Here is a 23,822-nt window from a genome sequence, read left to right as displayed (position 1 = left end):
TTCTTCACGTGTAGGCTAAATTTTGTCGTAAGAATAAAACGATGGAAATATATAATGGAGGAGCAAATTGGTGGTTGTAAATTATTTGAACTCGAGACCTCCAAGTCATGTAAAAATTTCGCAGAACATTCACCAACTATTTGAAAATTTTAAGTTGTCATATGAAAATTTGGTCGACTAGTTGAATATTTAACGGACTTAGTGTACTAGCCTTTGCTTATTACTAGCAATTGCTGGAATTTTGACAATCCTTTGATTAATTTTTGCTATAACGACATGGGACCTAATTCCCTAAAACACCATAAATTTTAGGTTTGAAAAGCACAAACTTTCACATAACCCCAAATCTTCATCGTGTCCAAAACTCACCACTAGTTTCTTCAAAATTATTAATATTAGCATATTGCTGTAGTTCCAAACAGGATGAGGACGTCGGTAAAGACACATGTTTAGATGATGAAACCTCTAGCTGGCCTTGATGTTGATAATTTTGAAGAAACTAGTGGTGATTTTTTTGATTCGGACCACATTTGAAACTATAGTGAAAGCATGCGAACTTTTTAAACCAAAAAAAGTCGGGGGTAGATTTAGAATTGGAATTAAAGTCAAGGTTTTCTTAGGGAATTAAGCCCTGACGTGTTGGTATGTAAGTTTTGCCACTTCATGAATTGATTAAATGCAAGAAAAATAAAGGTACAATTATCGTTGACAAGGTTGAATACGAGGACTTTCTAATGTTATACCTTTGTTATCATATTTCACCCACGAAGCTATAAACCAAATATCATAATAGATATTACAACTCTATTTTACTACAAGTACAAAATAATAACTATGACATTGAGACCTCATTACAATATCGTACTGCTGCCAAACGGGCTTCTAGCCTTCTAGTGCCCAAAATGATGGAATAAATGAGAGATCGGCAAATTCGCAATGGGAAGTAAAATTTGGCGTCATAAACATAATTTCGAAAGCTTGGGGGACCGATTTTGAAAGAAGAAAGAACTTTTTCAAGCAAAGCGACATCGAAGGGGGGCGCGCCAAATACACCCAACCGGAGCTCGCAAGCTCGCTTCCCCAGAAAGCCCTTCCTTCCCATGGCGATCGATTGTCTCGTCCTCGGTAACACCCTCTCTCTCTCTCTCTCTCTCTCTCTGTAACTGCAGATTCACGCAGTTTCTGGTGGTGTGTTCTTCAGGTGCAGGTCAAGAAGTCGGGAAGAGCTGCGCGGTGGTGACGATCAACGGCAAGAGGATAATGTTCGACTGCGGCATGCACATGGGGTACCTCGACCACCGCCGCTACCCCGATTTCTCGCACGTCGCCCTGGACGGCGATTTCAGCGGAGCTATCGATTGCATCGTCATCACTCACTTGTAAGTGACGGCCACATAATGCGCTACCGATGTTTCAGTTTTTGCTCGACGCTTTCGTAACGTGTGATTGAATGTGGTATGGGCGTTCTCGGCAGTCATTTGGATCATGTTGGGGCTCTCCCTTACTTCACTGAAGTCTGTGGCTATCGCGGACCCATCTACATGACGGTAAGTCCCACGTGTTTGATAAAATGATGTGGTGTCTTTTCTGGTGGCTGGTTGTTGCTTTACTATCTACTTGGGTACCCCTTATGAGATCATGTTTACTGGAAATAGCAGTTTGTGTTTTTCTTTTACTATGGTTGAATCACGCATGGTTGTTGTAGTCTCCATCTATGGGTCAAGAGGTGTAAAGTAATTTAATTGAGTTTGTCTTCCTCAATAGCCAGTCAGTCACGGAAAAGATGGTATTGTCTGCGATTATGATGTCTCCAAAGTGATGTGGAAGCAATTCGCGCTCTTTGTAAGCCCTTTGACCATGACTTCTCTTAGAGGACTTGATAAGTTCTTCATTTGAAAATTGCTGCAGTATCCTACTAAGGCATTGGCTCCTTTGATGCTGGAAGACTATCGCAAAGTGATGGTGGAAAGGAGAGGTGAAGAAGAACAATTTACTGCAGAGCATATTGCGGAGTGCATGAAGAAAGGTACTTTCTTCTTGTGTAGTCTATTTTGTTTTTTTTCCTGCCCTGCTTACTCTACTGGCCTCACTGTAATATCAAGGCAACACTACCAAGATTGTGGGATGATCCAACCGTCAATTTTCATGAAGTTGACTGAGCATATCCTCCTGCCACGTGTGTGTGCAGCATGTCTGATTATTAGCCAGGCTGGTTTATAATCATCTTGATGTACAGGCTGGTTGGTCATCATTGTGATGTATTACATTTGTGTGGCTAGACAAAAATATTTCATCTTAACATATTCCTTTGCAGCAGGAGTTAAACAACTGAAATAATTAGTTTACTGGGATTTCTAGCTTAAATTATTATATGTGGTTGGGATCATAGCCGATGAGAAGGAAGAAGACCTGTAGGTTCATATACGGATTGCGTTATCTAAATGGAGTGCCATGAATTCATCTCTTTCATTCGATAGATGATGCTTCTTTATACTTGGAAATAGAAGCTTAAGTAATCTACTGCAAAAAGTCATCCGTCCTTCACGCATAGGTTTTGCTTGAGCATGGAATATGAGGGCTTAAGCATGGTATTATGTCTTCTATATGATGTTAGCTGGAAGCTGAGGTACCTTTTCTAAGGAAGTCGATATTGATTCTGAAATGGACTCATTTTCAGTGTCGCATCAAACGGAGAACAATCTTGCAGTATTAGGCATAGAGTTTGTTGTTTGGATAAAACATGCCATACACGTTGATGCTTGAGACTGTGTTTTTCTATCTTATTTTCATGAGCACACAGTCGTTTATTAGGTAATGTTGCTAAATCTTTGTTCCTGCAGTGATAGCCGTGGACCTAAAGCAAACTGTGCAGGTTGACAGCGAGCTCCAAATCCGTGCATACTATGCTGGGCATGTAGGTCTTTAAATTTAATTTCTTTGGCACATGCTTATTTGCTTGGCTTGTGCTCATCCTGGTAAGAGTATTTGCATAGAAACAGTAAAAAGCTCAAATAAGGTGAATTGCGGGAAGTTTCTTGTAGATTAGGATGTGTATGCAGAGGTTTGTTTGACTACAATGAAAATGAATTAACAAAATTTGGAGGGAGTTAACTTTAGCAAATGCCAAGTCAACGTGACTTTATTCTGAACAAATAACCTGACTTCTACACCATCATCAGTAAACCATATGTTTGGTACATATGATACGATACATTGCTTTATTCTGTAAAACCGTTTTGAAAAGTTCAAAATTAAGGTTAGGATTTCACTCAGCGATGTACTTTCAAGCTAACATACCAATATCTCAATCTTTTTCTTGTTTCTGTTTTGTCTTCTTTTAATATGATTGTAAGGTCCTAGGAGCGGCCATGTTCTACGCAAAAGTGGGAGATTCTGCTCTGGTTTACACAGGAGACTATAACATGACACCCGATAGACATCTGGGAGCTGCTCAAATTGACCGACTACATCTGGACCTTTTAATCACAGAGTATGTAATTCATTTTGACACAAGTATGTGACCAAGCATGAAACCTTTCTTTTTTTCATGACAATGAAAGCCCACCTTTGGTAGGTTAACTGTGGTCCATGTAATAAGCGACCGACCTCATGGAAGCGAGCTAAAGCTTGGATAGGCGGCCTAAACTTAGGATCATTTTGTGTTATTGGAATTGAACCTGTGCTATACGTCTAGTCTACACAAACATGTTCTCTGCTTGACACCTGAATGTGTGTTTGCAACATTCAAAATAGAGAAAATTGTTGTGGATATTTACTTGTACCTACATGCCAATGAAATGGAACAGTAAATTTCACGGTCCTGATTTCCTATTGGACTTCACCATAACAGCAAAAAGTTCCTGTTTGCTGATGCAGTCATAAATTTGTCCTCCTCAAATTAGTCCAAAGATACATTCGAAAGGGAAATCTTTTTGTCCCTGACATTCTGTTTTTTACCAAGCATTTTTTGTGTTGAGTAGGTTTTGCTAATATCCTTTAATTGCCGTGTAACTTGTAGACAGAGTTATTGAGTTTTAGGGATCTTTAGTAGCTAAATCCGGGGAAACATTGAATCTATTACTGCAAGTAAATTCACAATTCACTTTATTTTCTTTCTGACATCACTTATAATCTGACATCAGACCACTTGAGATGCTCCTCATGCCTAATAAAAATGAAGGACCATTTGTTGAAGTGAACTCTTGAGATTTATGTGCACACATGCTTCTGAGAAAATAACTAGTGAAATGAGAATTTTTTTTTTCTGTTTGACCAGATTTTTTTTTTCTGTTTGACCATACGTACTACATGGGGAATTTATCCTCTGACCTGTAGTGGTGAATTTGGCCATTAGCCAATATTTTTAGTCGGAACTGCTACTGATTCCTAATTCTTTTTCTGGGATCTTCTGCAAAGACTCTTTTTTTCTAGCATCCATTATTCCCATATCCTGGATTTCCCTAATGCAAGGTTCTTTTGTTTCTTTAGGCATTGATTTTTTGTGGATCATCTGGAATTGCAGATTTAACTTATCTATTGCTCATACCTCTTGACATATTCAAAGTTTGTTTCTAATAGATTTCTTTCATAGGTCGACATATGCTACGACGGTGCGGGATTCCAAATATACTCGGGAAAGGGAGTTCCTCATAGCTGTATGTGAATTTCTCAGTTTTGGAGTCACTGCTCCTGCTACTTCTGTCTTTTTCTCATTTTTCTATATGGTTGTTATGGAGTTTCACTAGTAGATCTGCATAGAGTCTGACACTACGATTTCCTAAAAGTGAAAAAGGGGGGGGGTGTATTACGGAATGGTCAATCTTCTTTATTAGCTTGTTAACTCATAGCTTTGAATTGCTCAAAATCTTGTCTGCCTTCAGATTTGAAATCAGTTTCCTACAGGTCCATAAATGTGTTGCTGGAGGAGGAAAGGTGCTTATTCCAACATTTGCCCTTGGAAGAGCTCAGGTACCTCAATCTTGATCATGATAACCTTGGGCTATCTTGGTTGAAGTTCATACTATCTTTTTTTACTCACACACACACACACACACACACACACACCCACGCATTTTTACACCCATGCACAAAAGACAAACATTCATGAACATCTGCATTTGTATTAAGTATTTAATTTTCTATCAGAATAAGCAGTCTACGTTACATGCAATAGTACCTAAAATTATTCTACATTCTACAAAATAGGAATTCTAATCTATAAATCTATTTCATGCTTCAACTTTTCTTCATTACATGCCTTTGTGTACTTGAATATCCATGTATCGGAAATTTTCATGTTCCTAGCAGGTTCGAAATTAGTGGCTTATTCAATTTTGCGAGCTCAAAACTTTGTGAATACTAAAGGACCTGACACTTGGATAAGTTTTGTGTCGAGTATCTGCCCATACCGTTGGTTCTTGCTCAGCAGGCTGCTTTTAGCCCCCAAACCTTTTGTCTTTGAATGAAATTAACTATAAGAAATGTACGATTGTCCCTCAAATTCGATGTGAGACACAGCACAACCTTGTTCATGGTTTGGCTCTTTAGCTGGTGAACACCATGATACTTGTATTAATATCCAAGAGTAATAGTATCTAAATTTCTTTTGATGAAGCCACTGTGAACCATGCAAAGGCCACAACTGTGGCCACAAGTGTCTGCTGCTATCAACAGATTCCACCTTCTTCCTTTCGTTCTTTCGTGGTTAAATATGCTTCCTTGCTCATGTAAGTGGAGCAACATGTTGCATACTATTTCATCATTAGGGCTGTACTATTTGAAGGCTCGGTCTGCTGGGCAGTAATTTTCCCTCTGAAATTTCTTGTTTGTTTCCTACTTCTCTTTTCCAAAGAACTTCTGTCCTTCACATTTCAGCATAGGATTTTCTCATCCATAACAAGGAGAAGATGGCTAGGCTTGTGCTAGCAGAGGCTTCCACCAACCAACCAGTGGAAATTGACCTGCTTCTGGATTTGATACTCTTTTTGCGAAAGCCCTGTAAACTTGACAATGCATTACTCGCTTATCTTCAACACCCACCTGACTTGATCTCTTAGACTCTATAACTTGACTTAGTGAATTGACCAGAACTTTCAAAGTTGATGTAGGTCTTATAGCTTTGTCACCATTCAGAGTCAAAAGCAAGGCGCTTTTCCTTGAACAACAGAAAAATGAGAACATGACCATTTTGAGTCATGGATTATTTGATTTTTGGTGAGCTTGACTCCACTATTGTCGGTATTAACATCGCGCGCGTGTTATGATGACTGCTATAAACTGGTAGAGCTTCTATTCACATTCTAGGAAATGTTTACTTTCCATGACTCATCATAGCTGTGCAGTTTCTTTTCCCTGACATTGTTGCTCTAACATGAAGGAACTCTGTATGTTGCTGGATGACTACTGGGAGCGTATGAATCTGAATATTCCTATATACTTTTCGGCAGGTTTTATAGTTCTCTTCTTTCCCCTAAAATTAATGTATTGTGTACTTTGACATTTAGCATCAATCAGCGGTAAGACTAGATTCAGTTTGTTTCTGTTATCTTGTTGGGTCTGTGATGTGGTTAGTATGTGGGAAGAACATATTTAGGAAAAGGCATGTGACAGTTAGCAATGCCTGCATTTGACATGAGTTATGCCTTTATCAAATATCCACAGAGCACTCTGTCATCGTAACCTACTTCAGTGGTAGTACTATATTGGCCAAAGTTTTCACTGGTTTGTGTATGTATCTGACTGTATGCTTACTTTTCCATCTGTAATAAGTTGAGGGTTATGACCAATTAGTAATCCTTGGGTTAGATCAAAATAGAGAGCAACGGTTAATTCATTTGGGGAATTTTCTTTAGAGTGTTATTGGAGCTCTTAGTAGAGATGGCTATCCGAGGCATGTATGACCTACAATCGTTAAGATTGATATGGAAGAACTACCCCGCTCGAAGTTAAAGGTGGCACATTGTGTGCACAACCAACAAAACTGGGAAAATAGTATAGAGAATTCTTTGGTTTTAGGTAATGGCCGATCAGATTCTTCTTTCAAATGTGACTTAGACAGGGGATTATTTTGCATCTTGTACCTAGTTTGAGTAGGATGACTGAGCTTCTTGTAGGAATGGAAGTTTAATAGAACCAAGTTGTACAGTGTAAGCCGCATATGGCTATTGAACAGGCAAAAATAGCATTCCGACAAATTCTTCCTTGTGAGCCATCCTTTCTGTCTGTTGGTGGCATCAGCTGCATCAATACTTTTGAATGTGGTTTCTTTCCAGGAGGCTTTACCTGTAGTACGGGTTTCTACTCAAACAATATGCTTATAAATTTTTTCTTTGTAAACAAACATGCTAGATAAACATTGTGTTTCCATCTACTTGTTGGTTAATTTTTTTAGAAAAAAAAAAACAGTTTATTTAACTAGGTATTAGAGCGATTTAAGAGTTTGAATACTGGCATTCCTCATTATATGGGTGATTGAATTGGCTTTGTGTCTCCAGTAATTGCATTGCGTCCATGTTCTGCACTTCATGTCACATGCAAGGTCGGATTTAAACATGAGGGGCAGTACTAAGATGCACGCTTGTTATAACTTGCGGACATGTCTCCTAACAGCTTAAGCCTTTGGGAGAATCAGGTGTCCTACAATCTTCCCTACATCGGAGTGTCTCCAATCCTCTTTGTTGAAGGTGCTTCTTTTGTAGAGTCTAAACTAAGATTGCTTTTCAAAACTCAGGAGTTAAAATAAGAAGCATAAGTTGTTCTTCATATAATTCCTGTTCTGTTTGAATAGTAGTTTTGATCATATGAGCTGATTATAGTATTCTCAGCTTCAATCTTTGCATTGCTACTGGACATTGTGGACAAGAGCAGTGTTCAGTGATTTGGTAATTGATAAATATTTATGCTGCATACCTTAGCGGAAAGTTTTGAAATATTGACTATCCTATGCTGCAAAATGCATTCAGATTTTTTATGTCAACTTACTCGTCTTTTGGACTATAATACTTCTGCTATGATTGCTCTGTGAAAAATCATGACTTACATGCATATTTGTAAATCCTGATGAAATTGCTTGATAGAAGTTTTCATGTCTTCTTCCCTTGTGGTAATGCTCTGTCTTCTTCCTTGATGCTGGAGCTGTAAGATTGGTTGTGTTCTGAATCTAGACTGATGATTTAGATACCTTTCTTGTAGGTTTGACAATTCAAGCCAACATGTACTATAAAATGCTTATCAATTGGACCAGCCAAAAGGTCAAAGCGACATATGTAACACGGAATCCGTTCGACTTCAAAAATGGTATTGTCATTTCCGGCTAAGTTGTCATGCAAATCTAGAATACTTCGGGGTTGTAGTCAGGATAATACCTGCTCAGCATTTTAATTTCACCTTTCTTTTTTGTGTCAATTCCTATTGGCATGCATTGCATTTTAAAGTCTGCATGAGAATCTGGTACTGTTTATCATGATTTAGTTTTCTCACCTGATAAGATAGACAATTTAGATGCATTGCTGTAGCTTGTAGGCACGTTAGAGAAACCTTTCATAATAGTTTTGCAGCTTTCCTATTAGGACAACCCTTGGCAATGAAATTACAGCTGAACCTGTTCCTTCAGACAATCATTTTGTAATATGAGACAATTTGCAATATCAATTGCAGCAGCAACAACTGAAGAAATGATAGCATAATGTAAATTTTCCCTGAGTTGGCCATCAATTGAAGTGGTTTTCATATCAAGATGTGAGAAATTGAAAGAAAATGTTGTGGGGTTTTCGTGGGGATCCAATTTTACCGTTCTCTTGGCAACAGATTTATAAGGACCACTAGTCGTAAGTATTACTGTCAGAGCTCAGTCATTAAGGGTTCCAGGCATGAAGCAAGTCCGAGCATTCATTCTATGGTTGTTAGTTCGGGCAGAGCTGGTGTATGGTTTGTCGAACTATCTAGCTTGATTTTCATCTTGCTCCCGGCTACCTTTCCTTTGGACCCTTTTCCCGCTTAGAAGTGGATTCGAACCACTGACACAAGGATTTTCAGTCCTTTGCTCTAACCTGCTGAGCTTCTGTTGATGATCGGCTGAGAGACAGTCCCTGGCGATCTTACGTTCACCATTTTCTTGAAAAATGTCAAAAGACAAAAGTTCCCGAAAGCATAAACCTTTTTAGTGATTAGCTCCCCTTTGATGGACTAATTCTCCCACCACATTATGCTGTTGAAGTTAATGATATGCTTAATGCAATAGCGAGATTAGATTTTATTTTCATGTTCCTGCCATAAAGTTTATTGTACAGGCTTGTAATTGATTAATTGGATGAAACTCATCATCGCATTTATATTGTTAGTATGGCTGCTTTTTTCTTCTCTTTTTTTGTCTTGCTGAAAATTTCATTTGCATTGTAGTTGTCAATGCAGAGTAGTAGGATTATATTCCACAAAAATGTGCAGAATAACATTCACATGATAGAGTTAGTTGGAGATTCCTCTTGGTACATCTAGCATATTGATCAAACAGTTCATATGATTAAGTAATTTAGATAGCTTGGAGTCAATAACTCATCATTTAGTTTCTGATGTTGTAGTTCGCAATTTTGACCGTTCCATGATTAATACTCCTGGACCCTGTGTGCTTTTCGCAACACCTGGAATGATCAGTGGTGGATTTTCACTAGAAGTTTTCAAGAACTGGGCACCTTCTGAAATCAACCTTGTTACGCTGCCTGGGTGACTCCCTTTTCTTCATCCTATGATAGTTCAATATTAATGTCTTTGTGGGTGGTTCTAGGGATGAATAGGGAAACATATAAAAATCAAACTCTATCATATTTCATTGGGTCTACCATGTATAGTAGGTTCCACAAGTTTTGATGGCAACTTGAAATTGTTATTGTTGGGAAGGTCCCAAACTGGTAATTTAACGAGCTTCTTCCCATTCAAACTTGTGGAACCTCCTAATAGATGGTAGTCCAAAGTATGAATTCAAGCCACCATGACCTCCTTTTATATGACTACTTGCATATTGAGAATTATAAACAACTTTCATGTACATACTGCCTTACCTGTATTTGGGGCTTTAATTCATATCTATCATCCCATGGAATCATGTCTCAGTTTCCTCCTTCACTGCTTATCTTCCAGGTATTGCGTGGCTGGAACCATAGGACATAAATTGATGTCTGGGAAACCCACTAAAATTGAATTGGATAAGGACACGGAGATTGATGTTCGATGTCAGGTTCATGTCATCTCTTGTATATTATGGTTGTGTCATATTTGTTATCAATGTACCATCTACCAGAGCATTCTTCTTCATATTTTAGTTAAACCTGTCATTCTTTATTTCTAAAATCCTTCGTATAACTGAATAAAAAGGTATATCTTCCTTTTTCTTTGTTTCAGCTCTCTCCACTTTAACCCACCTGATTTTTTTGCAAATTTCACCTAGTAAGTACTTTGGATTTGTATCTAAAGAATGCTTTTGCAGTGTAAATAAAACAGGACTGTTAAACAATGTACCTAGGCAATGTCAGCTACTGAAAAATGGATGAGAACTTGAAATGTCAATTTCCCCTCTTGGTCTCCAAATTTTGCTTTGCATAATTTACTCACCTTGGCAACTCTACCCAAAGCCTTTGTCTATAGCTTCAGTTAGTCATTTATCCATGATACCAATTTAGAGTCACCGGGTGAAAATATTTCTCTTCAGGCTCGGGTGTAGGCTTTGATGACGTCACTGTTTTGATGTCATCAATTATGTAAAACCATACACTTCCCCTTCTTCATATATGAATGTGCACTTACCAAACAAAACTTGCTCTAGAAGAACAGTCCAATTATTATGTAGAAGAATTCTGCAAGGTGATGCAATTCTTCCATGTGTAATATATGCTAACTCAATGTGTTTCATGTCCAGATTCATCAATTATCCTTCAGTCCCCACACAGATGCAAAAGGGATAATGGATCTTGTTAAATTTCTTTCACCGAAGCATGTGATACTCGTGCATGGGGAGAAGCCTAAAATGGCTTCTCTGAAAGGGAAAATCGAGTCTGAGTTAGGAATTCCATGTTATGACCCTGCCAATAACGAAAATGTGAATGTCCCATCAACTCACTTTGTCAAAGCATGTGCATCGGATGCATTTGTGCAGAGTTGCTTGAGCCCGAACTTCAAGTTCTCTAGAAGGAACAGGGAATATGAATGTTCACATCAAAAAGACTCGGAAGGGGTGCCAATTTTGCAAGTAAGGGATGAAAGGATAGCTGAAGGAATTGTTGTTATGGAAGGCAATAAAGAGGCTAAAGTCATCAACCAAGATGAGCTTCTGCACGTTCTGAGAAGAGAAAGGCATGAAGTAGAGTTTGCTTACTGTTTCCCTGCACAGTTGAGCAATAAAAATGAAGAGCCGAGTGACACTTCTACAGACAATTTACAATGCCCTTATAGAAAATGTTCTTTGCTTCGAGCTTTACTCTCTGAACTCTCGAAAGAATTTCCTCAAGTGGAAATCCAAGATTTTGGGGAATACGTCAAGGTGGAGTCGCTTCGTGTCGCTATCTGCTTGACGGACGAGTGCCCTTATAGAGTTGGTGGTCATCCTCTAGTTGGATGTGGATCCGTGTTTTTATGCTGTAAATGGTTATCAAGAGATGAGCAGCTTGTGTGGAAAATGATCTCTACTGTACGAACTCTTGATTTGAGTTTGCCTCTTTAACCGCGTCAGGTGATTTCGGATACATCTTTTGCGGGGCCGCCCTTCGTGGAAAAGAGAAATGAATGGTACTTTCCTCAGCAAAAGGTGATTTGGCCTCATTCTGTTTGATTATACGTAGACATGTTGCATGAATAGAGGTGTCAAAATGGGTTGACGATGCACAATCCATATTCAATGAGATGGGTCAAATATGGGTAAGTCAAATTTTAATTAATGGGTTGTTAATGGATTTGTCAGGAATGCTTCACATATGTCTCGATTTTGCCAGGCCTAGCTGCCTGGCGGATCTTCGAAGCTTTGGTTGTGGCTTCACAGGATTTAAACTTAATTATATGTGTGGTGTAAATAAGCTTAAAACAAAATTTTATTTTAACTCATTCACAACATTTAGGTTATAAATATTATTAGTTCAGTCAACCCATTCATTTGCCTTTTAATTAATTTTTCTATTTTATATATTTTTAATTCATAATTTTTTTTTTATCTTTTACATAACAAATTAAAAATCTGGTCGGCTCCCGCTCATGTCACGGGCCGACTTTTTGGGATCAATCCGTGTGGCAATTAGGCTTCCTTAGATGAGCGTCTAAGCTAAGTCTTTTAGTTTAGAAAGAAGCTCATAGAGAGAATGCTTTGTATTACTCAACACTAGAGGATACCTTTATTTATATCAGAGGATCTCTCATTGCATTCATTGATCATATCTAATGGCTTAGATTGCACCTCCCCATCTAACAACTACCGAAAGTTCTAGAACATGGAATAATTATCATATTGCCCGCCTTTAAGAATAGTATAGAGAAATCAAGAAAATCAAGAAAACCCTAAAGAACAGGACACTTCAAAGTCTCATGGTTCATTCGAGCCATTTGATCGGTTCGTCGGCTCGCAAAAACCTCGATCCATGACACCTGCCCCACCGCCCGTCACCCCATCACTTGCAATTAATCGGGCCCGTCTACAATAGTTTGGGAAATTAAAGAGGCGAAAGAAGGCTTACCAGGGATTCGTCCTTTGCTTTCGAATGCAGAACCCATTTGCAGATTTTGATGCTTCCATCAGCCTCGTTTTCCTTATCGGCCACCACCTCGAAGTACTTGTCCAATAGTCCTGCCATTAAAGTAGACAGATAATAGTCAATCATAGGTGACATTACGAGCCCATGCTATGATATTTTTTAAACTTGTATTGCTGATGTTGTCACAATTTGATTACCTTCAATCGAACAAGCAAGGTGTTCGAATTTGGAGGCAGTAGCTATGTGAAGTTCGTCTCTAGCCCAATTATGGAGGACGAGCAAGCTCATGAAAATGCAAATTGTGAACCTCATCATGATCGTTGAGAGGTTATGATAATATCGCAGCAAGCGGCGGTGGCGAGCAATTGCCGATTGTTGTCCGCTGGTTGACGGATTTAATATTAAAGTGTTTTAGTAATATAAATCGGCGGGGATCGGGTATGGATTGAGTCGGATATGTGTTGCTAGATTTGTATTATATGATATGGGTCAAAATGGATTAAATTGATCAATATGAGTCAAATCATTTTTGACCATACCCAATCCGAATCCGACTCACCCATTTGATTGGTATAGTCTGTTATAGTCTAAGGTGATGATCACAATTCTTTTGAAAACCGAAGAGTTGGAGCTAGTGACTAATTCTTGATCCAAGATGTAGCAATTTGACGAGAAAGCTCTCGACCAGCTTCCTCCAAAATGAATTTCTGCTTACCAATATCACCATGAGTGACGTGTTTAACGTCTATAACAGAGCATGAACAAATGACGGGCGGGTCTCAATTTCGGACCTCCTCGATCAACAATTCTCGACGATTTGACACTCTACCGCGTGTCGTCAATGTCGCCCGGTACATTATGGTACCACAGAAGTGGCCCTCGATCGAAGTATCCAATTTTCACAATCAGAGTCAACCGGCTCGAAATTCATGCGGTTTACCATTAAACTGCCACAACGAGAGTAATGACCGAAAATGACCTGACGAGATCCATGGGCGTAAGCGACACAGCCCCCGCCAAAAAGAAGGTTAGAATAGCGGATAAACTGGGAGCGGGAGAGAAAATAAGGTACGCTTCGCGATGGAACGACAACCGAAAAATTCAGCTACTCGTCATGGAGAACATGTTTGGGTGGGCCGGCTGCTCCACGTCACCTGTAGAGCCGGCCCATTCAATGGCCAACACGTGGCGCCATGTCGCCGTGGACCCTTCCACGTCACCGTGGTGGCGGCCCGCCCAAAGGGAGGCGCACGCTTTGCCAAGATCCGCCACCGGCTAAAACACAACCCACGAAGCCTGTTTCTGCTTCAAGAAAGAGTTGGAGCTTCACTCAACGACACGACACAGTCCTCGCATCTACCGTTCAACCCCAACGACGACAGCGAACACGAGACGAAGAAGAAGAAGAAGATCCGACAGACCCATTTCTCGTCTCTCTTCCTATTCACACTCAACCAGCTTCAATCTGTCTCTGTCTCTCTCTCTCTCTCTCTCTTACTCTGCCAGCTGAAAAGGGACTTCAGGGATGCGAACCCCTTGTCCCCGACCCCAATAGCACCCGCCGCCACCCTCCGTCATGTCCTCCTCCTCCTCCTCCAATTCCCCCTCCTCCGCGGCTGCCGCGGCGGGCTCCGACCCCCAGGCCCCGCTCCTCGCCTCCCGCCAGGGCGGCGCCGACGACTCCGGCTCCGGGCCCCGCCCGCCCTCCCTCGCCGTCCTCCTCGGGCGGGCCACGGGGCGGCGCGGGCCCTCCATGCTGGTCCGGGAGACGGCGGCGCGGGAGCTCGAGCAGCGGCGCGCCGACTGGGGCTACTCGAAGCCCGTGGTCGCGCTCGACATCATGTGGAACACGGCGTTCGTCGTGGTGTCCGTCGTCATGCTCGTCTGCACCGCGGACGAGCACCCCAACACCCCGATCCGGCTCTGGATCTGCGGGTACGCCGCGCAGTGCCTGGTCCACGTCGTCCTCGTGTGGATTGAGTACCGGCGGCGCAACTCGCGGAGGGTCAGGGACGAGGAGCGGCAGCAGAACTACAACTACGTGAATGACAGCGAGGACGAGGAGGCTGGCGTGGACACGGCTTCGGGCAGCTCAGCTCGGTCCAAGTGAGTTTTAATTCATTTCTCTGGATTGCAATGGTTGATTTCTATTTGTGGTAGTGGGACTAGATTTAATTGGACATACAGTGGCCGTTTGCAGAGATTTCCTACTTTGAAGTTAAGAGGAAATGGAGAGAACTAGAAAGATGATACTCATACCTTACATTTTGAAGGGTTGCAAGGCGAAGTAGGTCAAAGGATTACTGTAATAATGTAGAAAAAAAGGAGATAAAAGAACAGAAATTTCCATCTCGTGTTTCATAGTTGGACGTAGGCGAAAGAAAGGAAGTGATGGATAGAGATGGACGTGTGTGTCATGTTTTAGAAGGTGGCATTTTGTGCTCTGGTAATTCTCCATTTCCTCCCACATTGCATTTCTAGAAAGAAAATGTGAACTTGAGATATACTAATTTCCCACCGTTTCCCCTGTTGTCAAGTGGTCAATGAAGGAGATTTCCTACTAACCGACCCCGTTCTCTTTTTTCCACATTTCACAAACCAAATATAGCTTCTTGAAGTTGCGAGTTTGAATATGACGGAAATAGAACCATGTCGCACCTTTTCTTCCTTCCTTTGACATGAATGACCAAGTGAGAGATGAGCGCTCTTCCTTTCGTTTATCATTTCATGTTCCTTATGGGTGATCCATCCATGGCCCACCTTTGATATTTTGTTCATTTCTTGTTGAGATTCTGCCAAAGTTTGCTCCTGATGCGGTCTTTATTGATATTGGTTGTGAAGATACTTTCTTGTGCACCCAAATGTAGAGTAGTGATGCATAAAAACAAGCGAGGCAGAGGATAACATCAGGGGTGATGACAGAGAAGAAGTGCCAGCAAAAATATATGCATGAAAATGCTTGTCTAGCGTCTATTCAAGCGTTGCTCCTTAAAACAAAAAGTAACAAGTCATGTAGAATACTGAAAAAGTTAAAGTTACTCCAAACAAAGCCTAAATACTTATGTATCATTACCAATATATCGAGGTACCGCCATCTTGTTCACATTCTTCTGTTGTATCTATAGAAAGAGCCTAGTTAAGTGTTTTCCATGGAGTGCTTAATTTGATAGGAGTTCTATTGCATGTAGAATTTCTAATATAGAAAGCTCATCTTTAAGGAGAATCCTTAATGCTCTTTGTTGAGAAGCACAATATAAAGTTATTCAGGAGTTCTAGATATAATTTGCACTTAACAATTATTACCCCAATAGGTGTACTATTATTTTCTGAACATAGCAAATTCTATTTGATGGGGGCATGTGCTAGAAAGATCCATCTTGCTGATGACTGAAGTTAGCAAAGTGTCTGGTCATGCTTTTGCCGTCGCAAAGTGTATGCAGGGGCATTTTATAATACTGGCATAGATGCTCGACCTTTGCTCTCAAACTGACCCCGTGTTTAGTTGCTTAGCTGGAGTTGTAATGTTCCAATTTATTGGCTGTTAATTGTTTATTGGCGATGTCTTCTGTAGTGTCACCAAACGCTGTGAATCGGTGAATACCATGGCCTCATTTCTGTGGTGGATAGTTGGCTTTTATTGGGTAGTATCTGGCGGAGATGTTCTTTTAAGCGAAGCGCCTCGTCTCTACTGGTATGATGTTGACCCTTCTCGATTTCTCATGTTAAGCCCTTCTCGATTTCTCATGTTAAGAGAACTTCAGTTTTATGTTTTTGCTAGTTTGAGGCATCAAGTATTTGGGTGCTACTACCCATATAGCCAACCTCACTTAGTACAAGGGGGAAAAACATAGAAGAAAAAAAAGCTGCTTTTGTCGTCGTCGTCGTTGTATGAGCATGGGGAATTGGGGGGACGTAAATCTAGGACTTAAGGATAAGGCAGAGGAAGGAGTATGTTGCATAGAGGAAAAGCATCATATGACACATCACTTAGGTACTTCAATCATTGGTTTCATTGGTTACATATTTGGTGAACTGCATGCATTTTCTAGGACACCCTAGTATCTTGATCTAATTTTAATTGTGTATTTTTTTTTTTGGTTCGCGGGGGGGGGGATGGGTGGCGGGGTTGTGTGTGTGTGGGTGTTTCCCATGTTCCATACCACTGATTGTTGGTCTTGTCTTCTTTCTCTCAGTCACTCTCACACACACGGTCATCATTCATGCAGTGATTTTTTTGGCATGGAGAATAATGACTATTAAATAAAATTGTAAAAGAGAAAACAGGAATTGCTACTGCTGGACTATCTAATTCTGAATTTGTGCAGGTTGGCTGTGGTATTTCTGGCATTTGACGTATTCTTTGCCATCTTTTGTGTTGTTTTGGCATGTCTGATTGGGATTGCTCTATGTTGCTGTCTGCCATGCATTATTGCGATTCTCTATGCTTTTGCTGGACAGGTATGAAGCTATCATATAATAAAAGGCCCTATTTTTTGGCCACAACTTTTTTTGGGGCCGTTCTTTATTGTCTTTTCTGTTTTCACGACTGAACAGGAGGGTGCATCAGAGGCCGATCTTAGTATCCTTCCTAAATACAAGTTTCATATATTGAGTGATGGTGAAAAAACTGTTGTTGGAGCTGGAAAGATGGTTCCTGTTGAAACAACTAGCGGATATCTAGCAAATGAAAGATTGCTTCTGCCTGAGGATGCGGTGAGTTATTGTGCTATAATGACAACTTTGCTCTTCTAACGGTTTATTTTGCTTGATAATATGGGCTATGCATTGGAGATATGTTCTGATTACTGGTGGAAATGTTGAGCTAACGATCCAAATTTATGAGTAAAGAAACACTGACATGGAAAGAGAGAATATGAGCAATCCAGTCTCAAGATGAAATGGCAGACAATTTGCATTTATTTTTTTTCGGGTCATCAGCGCTTTGAGAATGATAGCAAAACCTTATTCATGATCGAAGCATCAAAGCCCAACTATTCTACACTGCCTCAGATGAAATGGTAGACAATCTGCATTCATTTATTTTCAGGTCATCCTCCCTTTAAGAATGATAATAAAACCTTATTCATGATCGAAGCATCAAAACCCAACTATTCTACACTGCTTTCTGGTGCCCTGCTGTGATCGACCTGGGATGTTTAAAGACATCCCTCCAGTTAGATCCCTAGGGACAATGACGAAAATAGAAAAGATCCAGCCTTAGTGCTTAGCTTGTCTGGCTAGATTTTGCCCTAGTTTAGATGACGTCGATTAGAATGCATCCAACAATTGTTTAATCAATATAAATAGTGACCCGATCTCGCGGATAATGCGATTCCATCTAAATAAGGTCTTGGTTCTGTAGCTGGCCAATTAAAAACATGCCACTCCCTTATTGCTGCCTATGCTACTTAATCTGCTGGTTTATTTTGACTGCCACAATTAAAATTTGTACGCCCCTATTTGCTGCATCAAAATTTAATTCATATCACTTGATAAAAAGCGGGCAGTAAACTCTTTTTTTCCCAGTAATCATGTTATAATCTCCTCCAATTGTCCTTAAGGGTGCCATCGTGTGCTCTACCAACTTGAAGTGTGCCCAATCTTGGAAATTGGATGTCGTGGGTCTTGTGTTATGCTGTCCATGTGCACTTATAGTTATCTTTGCTCTATTTATACTTCGTTTACATTTAGATTGGTAATGCCGGATATTGCCATATCATCCGTAATTCCTAGTAAGGTTCAGAATCTGGTTAGCAGTGTGTGAGAGGAAACCCTTGAGAGGTTTGATTTATGTAATGTTCGGGCATACCGGAGCGAGGAGTTTGTAAAATAACATCTTCTGAGAGTATGGAACTTGTATTGTAGCATTTTAGCACTTATCTTGCTTATAAGATGAATTCTCTACTTCGATTTTCCATAGGAATGCTGTATATGTCTCACCTCGTATGAGGACGGAGCAGAGCTCCACGCTCTCCCCTGCAACCATCATTTCCATTCAACGTGTATCGTGAAATGGCTCAAGATGAATGCGACCTGTCCTCTCTGCAAGTACAACATCCTCAAAGGAAACGAACAGATATAAAGTCAGGGAAACTAAGGAAAACCACAGAAGTGCTCATGCTCGCCCGTCCTCGGATGGTCCTTGTGTATAAACAGAGAACATCGGAACCAGAGATTTCCTCCTAACATTTATTTGAAAATAAGTCATAGCAATCTGTCGATCGAGCTTCGTTTTTGCGTGTTATCTTCCAGCCTGTCAGAGTTTCCTATTCTTTGTATTGGTTGTATTGTGAAACTCCTATACAGAGAATTTGATTGATGCTTCCCTCGCTCATGCTCGAATTGCTTCCTTTGTAAATTGGTTGAGGAGGAAATTCTGTACTGCTGTACTACTGAGACTGATTCATGACACTGTTTTTCCTGCTTGAGCTTTTAGTCATTGCCAGTGCATTTGGCAGGGGATCTAGAGCATAAGACTATGGGACTGAGGAGCCAGTGAAATCGAGGTTCATGAATTGAAACTGTTTGACCTTGTTTTATCATAGATTAATGCCTCAGCGGGGGGCAAAAGGAGGTCTGGGAGGACGAAGAAACTGCTTTATTACTTTTACTGGGGATTTTCTCTGGCATTTATTTCAAGTTTCAAAAGATCGTGAAAAAGTTTCATACGTCGTTATTTGTACCTTTTTAAAGGTTCTGCTTATTTTCTGTCAAACAAAAATAATGTAGGGTTAATAAAATGAAAAATATCAAATTGATACACTTGTGATAAATTTATCTCAAATTATTTTTTTACCATAAAAAATTTCAAATTGATGTACTTGTGACAAATTGACCCCAAATTTGTACATTTGTGACAAATTGATTCAATTTGAAATTTTTCGTGATATTAACCCAATTTATCGAGAACTAATGCTTTGACCATCAAAAATTTCAAACTGGTATGCTTACGATAAATTTATCCTAAATTGGAATATTTGTCACAAATTGATTTAGTTTAAGATTTTTCATGGCATTAATCCTATTTAACGGCAATTAACGTTGGGTAAATTTGTCATATGTGTACCGGTTAGATTTTTGTTGGTAAAAGAATTTGGGATAAATTTTTCACAGGTGTACCGATTGAGATTTTTAGTGGTTAAAAAAATAGTTTGGGGTAAATTTTTCATATGTGTACCAATGTGAGGTTTTTTGTGGTAAAAAAATATATTTTAGGATAAATTTGTTACATGTATGCCATTTTGAGATTTTTCGTATTATTAACCCAATAATATAAAATTCCAGTACAAAATTTTACAAAAAAAAAATATTCAGTAGTTTTAAAGCCCGAAACATCACATCAGTAGCTGATGTGGCATGCATTTATTTATTGAAATTTGTGGAATTTAAAGCAATGATGTAGAATTTGTTTAAGCCATATATGGAAGGCGGTGGTTGGGCGCCAGATGATGGTGGCGGTCGGCCATGGACGACAGTTCATTCGCAGAGGTTCTTTGTCCTCAGTGATGCCCTTGTCCATAAATCTAGGTGACCACTTGTCCATAGTCGTGCTTTGTCCTTAGTGATTCATAAAGGCGGCAAAATGGGTCTACAATCCATATTTTAACTCATATTTGATTATGTGGGTTGCCTTAAGTTTTTAAAAAGGAAAATTTCTAATAAGAGCTTGAAGCGTTTTTATTTTTTTCAAATAAGAGCATGAAGTGGACTTTGTTTCAATAAATTCGAATTTCTCTTAACACTAGAAAATTGCTTCTTTGTCAATTTAGCCTTATGACTAGACGCGGCCGGTTCGGTGGAACCGCCGGTTCCGGTTCAGGAACCGGCGGTTCCGGTTCCACGAAAAGCTGGAATCGGAACCGGCCGTGAAAAATGGCGGTTCCGGTTCCGAACCGGAACCGGCGGTTCCGAGCCGGTTCCGGTTCCGCTTCGGAACCGGCGGTTCCGGTTCGGAACCGCCGGTTCATTCCGATTCATTTTTAATAATAATTTTTAAAATAATAAATAATAAAATAAATATAATAAATTATAAATTATAAAATACAATTAAATTGTACATTGTAATAAAATATGGGAAAAAAAAAAAAAGAAGGAATGGGCTTGAACTTAATGAATTATCATTAAGCGACCTACATATCTTCTTGGGGATAGAAGAATCAAAGCCCATGTAGTTCTTTTTACCTTTGAGAACCCCAACTTACCTCATCGTTAATCGTTGCTACCCGTTGTGGTACCCGTGGCGGTGGTATCTCCAACATCATCGCTAAAAAATTCGTGTTCACGATCTAACTCTTGGTGTCGATATTTCGCCCTCGTCCAATCGCCGACACAAGCTTGAGCTTCCACAGAGTCCGGGCTTAATCTTGAACGGCGAGAGTCCAAAATTAATCCTCCGAACTAAATGCTTGTTCAACCGCAACCGTTGAAGAAGGGGTTGCTAATATTTGACGAGCGATGAGGGCGAGAACTGGATACTCGATTTGGTGACTCTTCCACCACTTCAGGATTTCGAAATCATACTATGTTCGCATCACGAAACTCAAATTGAGTGGTTAAATATTTTTCTAATTCAGAAATATTACCTGTTGCCCCTTTTTGTTTTTTTGCCTACTCTTAAGCATATTATACCCTCTACTAAGTGAACTACCACCTTCGCTACGTGAGGCGGTAGATTGTAAAGATCCAGAATCACTTAAACCATATCTACTACAAAATTCTCCATATAATGCTACTATAGATTCTTTAACATGTCCTAATATATTTAAAATATCTATTGAATCATCCAAATGTAAACAATCATGATAATACACATTCAAATAATCTTGTAAACCGTCTAATTTAATACGTGGATCAAAAACAATACCAACTAAATAGACAAGAGGAATTTGCAAATAATAATGCAACCATTTTTCTCGCATTACTAAAATAGTTTGACCTAATTCGGTATCTTTTTCATATTCACTAAAAACACTACTAATATTAACACACTCTATTAAAAATAAATGCGTTGTAGGATAATAAATACCAGATAAAGTCTTAGTAGCATCATTAAAAATTTTCAAAATATCTAAAATTTTCTTGCAAACGTCCCAATGTTGAGGAAGTAAAGTAATTTCGGGAATATTTTGTGAAATAAACATACATAATAAATCTTTATATTCAAAAGTTTGCCGAAGCAACTCGTACGTAGAATTCCAACGAGTCGGAATATCTTTTGGAAATCTTCTTGGCCTTCTCCCATTTTGTTTACAAAATTTTCCCCATGATTTCATACATTGGGGACGACTCCATAAAAATTTAATTGCACTTTTTATTGGGGCGAGAGAAGTGTCAAGAGTTCGTAAACCATTTTGTACACATAAATTTAAAACATGACAAGCACATCTAATGTGAAAAAATTGTCCGCCAAAAGTGGGTTTGCAAATATTTTCTAATTCGGGAATAGAAGCGGTATTTGCGGCGGCATTATCAAAACCAATTGAAAATACTTTATTTATTAAATTATATTCTTCTAAAACTTGCCTAATTATTCTATAAATATTATGAGCCGAATGGCTTTCATCAAAAACTCGGAATGCAATAAGTCTTTTTTGAATCATCCAATTGTCATCTATCCAATGACACGTGACACCCATATAACAATGAATTTGCCAAGGATCACTCCAAATATCGCTACCTATATGCACACGTCCATTGAATTCCGCAAAAAATTTTGCTAAAGATTTTTTTCCTTTTTTATAAAGATGAAAAACTTCGCGTTTAAGAGTATTTTTTGGAATAGTTGGCGCTATGCGAACCAACGCAGTATTTATCAAATATTTCATATTAAAATTTTCACCAGTATTAAACGGAGCATGATCAAGGGCAACATATTCACCTAATGTTTGTTTATAAAGTGCTTCAGTGAAACGAAATAAAGGATGAGGCTTAGAAGTGGCGTACCCGGAAATTTGTTGTTGCGTATTGTCGATCCCCGCTTGCGTTGGATGTTTTTTCGTCAAATACCGACGGAATGTTCCGTAGCCGTCTCCTTTCGTGAATTTATAAGTTTGCGAACAATATTTACATTTTACATTATACTTACCTTCGACTTCATCACGTACCTTGTCGAAGTGTAGCCACAAGTCCGATGTATTATCTCGGCCCTTCCGTTCCGGCTCATTTGCCGTTGACGTTTCTTCGACACCGGTGGGAGGATGAAGACTTTCTTGTGTTGGGATGTGCTCGACGTTCGGAATCGGGACATAGTTGATATTATCGTCGTCGTCTTCCCAACTTGCATACTCACGAGGATCGTATTCATGAAAGGGATAGTCGGAATCTCCCATAGCCATCTTGCCCTTGTCAGCATTTCTGCTTCCACTTGCCATTTTTTGAGAGAATTGATCGGGATTGAGAGAATTGGGAGAATTTGAGCGATTTGAGAGGATTTCAGAGAGAATTCGAGAGATTGTTCGGAGAATTTGTGACAAAAATGAAAGGGGAAGCATATGTATTTATAGGCAAGAATCATTTTTTTTTTTTATTATTTTTTTTTAAAAAATGAAAAGCAACGGCCCAAAGCGGGCGCGGGGGGGAGGGGGGCCGGGCGGAGAGCCCAACGGCTCTGCCCCGGGCCCACCACCTTTTTTTTTTTTTTTTTTTTTGGAACCGGCCCGGAACCGCCGGTTCCGGGCCGGTTCCCGCGTTTCCGGAACCGTGGGCCCGGTCAACGGGCCGGTTCCGGGCCGGTTCCGGGCCGGTCAACGGGCCGGTTCCGGGCCCACGGGCCCAAATGGCACTCACTACTTATGACAGATCACATTTATTAAATTGGCCATTAAAGTTTATTAATGTAAATAGCAAAAATTTAAACGCATTAATCTAATGTTCCATAAATTAAGAGAATCAACAATGTAAGTAGAAGATAAAGATGCGTTTTGATTATTAATAATTAATGTATACATGCCATCATTAACATAACCATTTCCCACAAACAGCCCATTCTTGTTCTTGGTTGTGCTCTTGTGATGCCTACACTCCTTTGCATAATAACCCTCTTTGCCACAAACAAAGCAAAAACCCTTTTTTTTTTCCTGAGCATCTTAAAATTCTACT

The 23,822-nt window shown here is 39.7% G+C and overlaps 3 protein-coding genes and 1 long non-coding RNA gene across 4 annotated transcripts in view; 3 read left to right on the top strand and 1 right to left on the bottom strand.

The window, feature by feature from the left end:
- LOC115739986 (loganic acid O-methyltransferase-like) overlaps positions 1-23,822 on the top strand; it is a 222,458-nt gene that overhangs the window by 153,312 nt on the left and 45,324 nt on the right. The gene's annotated exons all lie outside the window — the stretch shown is intronic.
- Positions 1,017-11,707, top strand: LOC115740043 (cleavage and polyadenylation specificity factor subunit 3-II). Its single transcript, XM_030673404.2, has 13 exons — positions 1,017-1,125; positions 1,202-1,379; positions 1,475-1,547; positions 1,909-2,026; positions 2,841-2,914; positions 3,354-3,490; positions 4,592-4,655; positions 4,903-4,968; positions 6,377-6,446; positions 8,191-8,295; positions 9,576-9,717; positions 10,132-10,228; positions 10,907-11,707. The coding sequence occupies exons 1-13, from the start codon at positions 1,101-1,103 to the stop codon at positions 11,705-11,707; spliced, it is 1,950 nt and encodes a 649-aa protein (XP_030529264.1). The 5' UTR covers positions 1,017-1,100.
- Positions 14,005-19,159, top strand: LOC115731923 (E3 ubiquitin protein ligase RIE1). Its single transcript, XM_030662597.2, has 5 exons — positions 14,005-14,831; positions 16,297-16,416; positions 17,051-17,183; positions 17,280-17,438; positions 18,646-19,159. Exons 1-5 carry the CDS (start codon positions 14,302-14,304, stop codon positions 18,805-18,807), a joined length of 1,104 nt encoding a protein of 367 aa, XP_030518457.2. The 5' UTR covers positions 14,005-14,301; the 3' UTR covers positions 18,808-19,159.
- Positions 17,654-17,925, bottom strand: LOC125314958. The gene is made up of 2 exons (XR_007198296.1): positions 17,804-17,925; positions 17,654-17,686 (listed from the first exon to the last, which is right to left on the bottom strand). It is a non-coding gene; the product is annotated as an uncharacterized LOC125314958 (long non-coding RNA).

The sequence above is a fragment of the Rhodamnia argentea genome, chromosome 5, assembly GCF_020921035.1.
Source record: "Rhodamnia argentea isolate NSW1041297 chromosome 5, ASM2092103v1, whole genome shotgun sequence".
Classification (NCBI taxonomy): Eukaryota; Viridiplantae; Streptophyta; class Magnoliopsida; order Myrtales; family Myrtaceae; genus Rhodamnia; species Rhodamnia argentea.
The sequence above is the reverse complement of the archived record's forward strand: the minus strand, read 5'-3'. Positions and strand labels throughout refer to the sequence as shown.